The sequence below is a fragment of the Meles meles genome, chromosome 1, assembly GCF_922984935.1.
Source record: "Meles meles chromosome 1, mMelMel3.1 paternal haplotype, whole genome shotgun sequence".
Lineage (NCBI taxonomy): Eukaryota > Metazoa > Chordata > Mammalia > Carnivora > Mustelidae > Meles > Meles meles.
Genome location: NC_060066.1, coordinates 204,784,029 through 204,790,028, shown reverse-complemented (window position 1 = coordinate 204,790,028; position 6,000 = coordinate 204,784,029). Strand labels below are relative to the sequence as shown.

The 6,000-nt window shown below is 59.3% G+C and overlaps 1 protein-coding gene across 9 annotated transcripts in view; it reads left to right on the top strand.

The window, feature by feature from the left end:
- ARHGEF10L (Rho guanine nucleotide exchange factor 10 like) overlaps positions 1-6,000 on the top strand; it is a 159,048-nt gene that overhangs the window by 84,221 nt on the left and 68,827 nt on the right. For 8 of the 9 annotated variants that reach the window (XM_045998622.1, XM_045998620.1, XM_045998627.1 and 5 more), the window contains 2 exons: positions 2,376-2,484; positions 5,169-5,275. In XM_045998622.1, the coding sequence (XP_045854578.1) occupies positions 2,376-2,484; positions 5,169-5,275 (216 nt within the window). Of the gene's footprint in view, positions 1-2,375; positions 2,485-4,212; positions 4,442-5,168; positions 5,276-6,000 lie in introns of those variants that run through there. The other variant, XM_045998633.1, reaches the window with a different exon arrangement.

Genomic DNA, 6,000 nt, shown 5'->3' with positions numbered 1-6,000 from the left:
GAGGGACGCTGGACATTCCTGCTCTTCTGAGCCGCTCACGGAGATCCAGGCTAAGGAAGTCTGTAGGAGAAATCACAGCACCTTCTTCTCAAATGGGACTCAGACTTCTGGATCATGGTGACATTGACAGCAGGGACTTCCCTTAATCGAGCACCTACTGTGTGCTATGGGCTTTGGAGGCCTACAGGCCTGGCTTTGAACCCCAGTTCCACCACTTCCTCTCTGTGTGATCCTGCACAGGCCTCTTGACCTCTCTGAGCCTTGGTTTCCTCACCTGTGAAATGGGGGCATTGACAGTACCAGCCCCCAGGCTGGATGGAAGGACGGATTAGGTGAGCTCAGATCTGTGAGGTGCTCCATGCTGCCTTCGGAGGGTCAAAGTCCCTGTCATCTGTGTGCCTGAGGGTTTTGTCCCCAGGGCACCTGGGGAGGCAGCTATCTCTCTCTGCTGTCATTTGGCATCAGTGAGGCCAGTGAGTGAATCAGCGGGCTGGTAGTCACTGCGCTGGTGTCAGCGGCAGAGCTGGGATTCAAACCTGGGTCTGCGCGTACCGCAGCTGGGTGGTCTCCATCCTGGGCCACTGCTGGTTCCGACCGAACCTGAGACCTCCAGGGAGGAGGAGAAAGACACTATAGTTTACAGGGGTCCTTATATAGGACCACAGGGGGGCCTGTGACCTGAATGGGGCGGCTTCACTTCTCAGAAGGCCAAAGCCCAGAGAGGAGCTGGGAGCTCATGAAGGGCAGAGTCCACCACTGGGGTTCCCGCCCTGACTGTGACCCTGGACTCGGACCCCCTGCCTGGCCCCTACACTGTGAAGGTGGGTGGAGGCAAGCAGACTGACTTGGGGACACCTTCTGGGGTGTTCATTTGTTGCTCTTTTTTGCCCAGGAAAATGCCAAGAGAATACCGCTTTGGGAGTTTGTAGTACAACTTCCTGCCTCGGCTTTCTGCCAGGAAGGAAGTGGGCTCAGAGCAGAGATTTCTAATCTGGGGGTTGTGACCCCTCCCATCGCTCCCCCAGAGGAGGGTGAGCATCTTTGTGCAGTTTCTGGGGTCGTTTTTTGTCCTTCTCCTTAGATTATCACAGGGGATGACCCCCTGACCCCCACCCCAAGAGGCCAAGAATCACTGCTGAAGAATTGTGCCATTGAGATGCAGGGAGTCCCTGGGGGACCTCCTCTTCCCCCTGCCGGTCGTTTCCGGAAAGTCAGCATTGTTCCTGAAAAGCCACCACCCTGTGCCTAGGCCCAGCACCCGGTGGGTTTTTGCAAGCTAGAGAGCCAAGGAGTAAGGGGAGCCGGGGAGCTGGGACCAGGGGCTTGTTTGGAGGAAGGTGATAGAGCGGAGACCTGAGGTGTGCTCCCTGCCTTCAGCAGAGAGCCTCAGGGAGGAGGGAGACCGCCCTGCTGGTTAGGACAGTCACGTGGCTGTTTACATTTGAATCAATTACAGTGAAATATAATCCGGTCTTTGGGTCCTCAGCTGTACCAAGAGTTGCTTGTGGCTGGTGGACCCCCAGTGGGCCTTTCTATCATTATAGGAAGTTCTTTCAGGGGGCATTCTGCCCGGGAAGATGCTGGGGCTGGGGGCTAGGGGCTGAGGGGCACAGGAATGACTTAGGGGACAGCAGCTCTGTGTGCAGGCCCTGGGCTCCCCCAGCGCTCAGGGCACCGGCTTCCCCCTCCCGGGTCTGCTTCCCCTTCTGTTCAGCTTGCCGCGTGGTGTCCACGGGTCCCTGCCCGCACGGGGAAGCCGCGCTCCGCTCTGTGGCCACTTCAGCCTTCCCCCACTTTCCTGGGCCTCGGCTCAGTAAGAAACTTGGCTGTTTTGGGGGGCATGGGGGGGTTCCTCGCTTGGGTTTGGCAGATGGGATGGGGATGTGCACTCACGGCCCCTGAAGTAACCGTGGGCATGGTCGTTTTACTGTTCAGCGTGCTTCCCTGGACCCCGTCTCTTCGTCCTCATAGACCCTGGCACATCTCAGTAGGGAAACGGAGGCTCAGTGAGGTTAAGTGACTTGTCCCGAGAGGTACAGCTGGGATCTGAACCCAGGCCTGACACTCCAGGCCTCAAGTCTTTCCCCAGAGGGAGAGAATTGGGTTAAGACCTCTTTTTGCCGATTAAGAGGGTTCCTCCAGGGTGATCCCCAGAGAACGAAGGCCCCTTCTCACCTTGCCCCGGGATGTCTCGGGTGCCACTGCCTGGCTGTCCCTCTGGGCTTCTGCTGCCACCTCCCTGGAACTGAGTGGGCCCCAGGGTCTTGATGTGGGCCGCTCCGGCTGGGAGGCCAGGGTGGGGCTGCTGGCCCTTGGTGGCAGGCATCCTGGGGCGTCTCTCGGCTTCTCTGATGAGCCCCTCTGCCTTTGCTCAGATGACTCAGCTCATGAAGGCTGCCAAGAGCGGGACCAAGGACGGGCTGGAGAAGACGAGGATCGCTGTCATGCGCAAAGTATCCTTTCTGCACAGGAAAGACGTTCTTGGTGAGGCACCGGGGGCCTGGCTGGCAGGAGTCTGGGGCTCAGCTCTGTGACAGCAGGGGCAGGTGGGCGAAGCCGTCTGGGGTCTGGCATCCTCTGGTGGTAGGGAATGGGGACTGACCCCCAACTATCCTGGCTGGTCCCAGTCAATTTCCCACCCTCTGGCACGTACGACCCACCTCTTTTTGGGGGAGGTAGGGCCTCTCCCTTCAGCGCCCCTGCCCTTGGTCTCTGTCCTGGCAGTCTTGGCCTCCTGCCTCCCACACTGTTCAGCTCACCTGACTTCATCTTTGAACGTTCCTGCTCTTTCCTTTGTCCATCGGCCATCTGTCCACCAGCCAATATTTATTGAATACCCCCGAAGTGCTGCACCCCGTGCTGGGTATTGGGCCACCAACATGAACGAAGCAGCATTTCCTCTGGGAGTTCCCGGCTCATATAAACAGGAAGTGACCACAGAGGCTGACAAGCGGCCATGGGGAGCCAGGGAGGGGGGAATGGAGGGGAGGGGCAGGGAGGGACAGGGGCATGGAGGAGCACAATGCAAATGAGTGATCAGGGATGGGCTGGGAGCAGGAGGGGGACAGGACCCAGGTCAGTCAGGTGTTGGGGAGTGGGGCAGGAAACTGGTGCTCTGGGTGGAGGTGTCAGCGTGTGCAAAGGCCCTGGAGCTGGGCAGTAGGAGACGTTCAAGAAACGATTTTCTTGAGGGTCAACATTTATCAAGTATTTACTGTGTCTGGGCACTCTCTTATGATCCTTACAGTTCTTTGCTTAATCCTCGCAGACACCCAGACAGTCCACAGTACTGCCCTGTTCCCAGGTGGAGATGAGCAAACAGGCACAGAGAGGTTCAGTGACTCACCTGGGGACACACAGGCACGGAGAGGATGGCCAGGGCTCCATGTGGCTGGAGTAAGGGGTGGGGCGTGAGAGACTGGAGCCAGGCCAGCACAGATATTCAAGCCAGGGAGAACTCTGAGACTCTGTGCCCTCTTGAAAAGTTATGTGCTTTCCCTTCTCTGTGCCTCCATTTTCTCATCCATGCAGTGGGGCCCCTGTGGCATCTGTCTCAGGGGCCATGGTGAGAATGACCGAGGCAGTGTGTGGACAGAGCTCCTGGCTGCACTGTGGTGCATGTCATTCTCGGGGGGCAGTCACTGAGTGGAGGTGTTTGGGGCTAGGGCGATGTCTCACCGGTGTGGGTTCAGATCCTGGCTCCACAGCCTCCTGGCTTCACGACCTTGCATCATTCTTTTTTTTTTTTTTAGATTTTATTTATTTATTTGACAGAGAGAGAGATCACAAGTAGGCAGAGAGGCAGGCAGAGAGAGAGGAGGAAGCAGGCGGGGGCTCGATGCAGGGCTCGATCCCAGGACCCTGAGATCATGACCTGAGCCGAAGGCAGCAGCTTAATCCACTGAGCCACCCAGGCGCCCCACGACCTTGCATCATTCTTAACGGGGCCGGTTCCTCATCTGTGAAATGGGTTCAACCCCACCACTGCTTGCACTTGCTCCAGCACTGAACCTTTGGGGAAGCCACCGACCCCCAACGAGGAGCCCTTCCGGGCTTGGTGGGGTGGCCTGGAGGAGGGACAGGGTGGATAGGCTGGTCGGCTGGGAGCTGGTCCTGGTCACCCTCCCCACCCCCAGACTGGCCAGGCTGCCAGCAGGCTCTCCCTAAGCCCTCCCCACCCCTCCTGCCAGCCCAGAGCCTTGCCTAAAGTGACCCTCCCACCAGCGGCGTTATTAATAGCCGCGGCAGGGCTCGGATCGCTGGCCAAGAATGTTACCCAGTGGCGTGTGGGGGAAGAGGAAGCCGCGGGGCCGGCGGCTGGGGTGGGTGCGGAGTGATGCCCGGGGTACCATGTGGGCCAGGCAGGAGGGCCTTCACCACCCCCACCCCCACACTGTGGTCCGCTGTCCCTCCTCCTCCTCCTCTTCTGTCTCCTGTTCAGGTAAGGGCCTGCCTGGGTGTCCCTGCTCCCTTGGCTCCGGCTCAAGGGTCATTGCCGACTCCTCTTCCTGAGCTTCCCCGCCGCGCCCCACTGCCCACGGCCGCCACCACTGGGTTTCAGGCCCAGAGCAGCTAGGGTCCCGTCTCCCTGTGCCCGCATCTCTCTTGTGGGGACAGAGCCTTCCAAGGCCAGATCCCTGCACTCTGCCTGACCTCCCTCTTTCTCTCTGCCCGAGGCTCTGTCTGTCTCCTGCCCTCTGTCCGAAAGCTGCCCCCACTCATGTCTGCATGAACTTTTTCCCTTTGGGTCTATCTGCATTTTTTTTTTTTTCTTTTTATGAAAAGATGAAAACACAGCCAAATAGCCTCGTTCTTCTTGGGGCTTACTTTCTTCCCCCTTTTGGGCATCCAGAAGAAAACTATTTTTAGTGCCTAGTGATGGAGACATGGGCCGCCTGGCTTTCACCGGGCCAGAAGCGGACTGGTCTGAGCGGGGACAGTGACTTCTGGCAGAGTCCATGCTGAGAGCTGGAGCCCCGAGGCATGCCGCTTTGTGCTGCCCTGCTCGCTCCCCTTTATTTCTGGCTGGACAAATCTAGCAGAGTACAGTAGTGAGTGACCGTCTGTGGCCCCGGGACCCCGGCCCAGGGTGGTGCCCAACTCCTGGGGGCCGAGCAGGGTACGGTATCCTCACTTCTCATGTGTCACCAGCCCCTCCGACTTTCCAGGTGACTCGGAAGAGGAAGACATGGGGCTCCTGGAGGTCAGCGTTACGGACATCAAGCCTCCGGCCCCGGAGCTGGGCCCCATGCCCGACGGCCTGAGCCCTCAGCAGGTCTGTGTGCAGAACTGGTTGGTGGGGGCCTTCAGGGGGAAGGGTGGTCAGGGGCCTCGTGAGTCTGGGTCTTAAAGGGAAAGTGTCGAGCGGGGGCTCCCGGTGGAGCCTCAGCTTCTGGTCTCACCAGCTACACAGCCTTCCAGACTGGACCCTGCAGGTGCCGTGCCGTTGTCCCAGGGCGGTGGGCCCCCAAGCCTTCGGAGTGCTTGCTTCCCAGCCCTGGGGGACTGGAGCATTCTCGCTTAACCGTTTCACATGGAGGTGTTGTTCGCAGGAAGGGGCTGCCGTGAAGGGAGGGTTGAGGGGCATTAAGCTCATCCAGCTTAGGGGGACGTGGAGGGGCCAGCCCGCCCTCTGTCCATGGGCTTCTCCCAGGCACTGGGGGCTTTGGGCGATGCCTCCCTTTCCCCTCAGTGTCACCGGGACTGGGTGACTTTGCTCTGGGTCTCAGTCAGGGGCACGTTGTCACGTTGGCTGTCCCAGCCATGAGACGGGGAGAGACCCCCAGCCTTCTCTGGGTGTGGGGACGCTGAGCAAGTCGTGTCGGGACAGCCAGCACCAAGAAGGGGTTGCCCCCCTTGGGGCTGGCAGAAAATCCTGATGTTTGGCCTCTTTAGAAAACCCGGGAGATGACCTGCGGCCACACCTCGTGTCTCAGGACACCGTCTGCCTGCTTGTCTGTTACCCCTGCCTCGGGCCCTGAGGTGGTAATGGTCGCCACC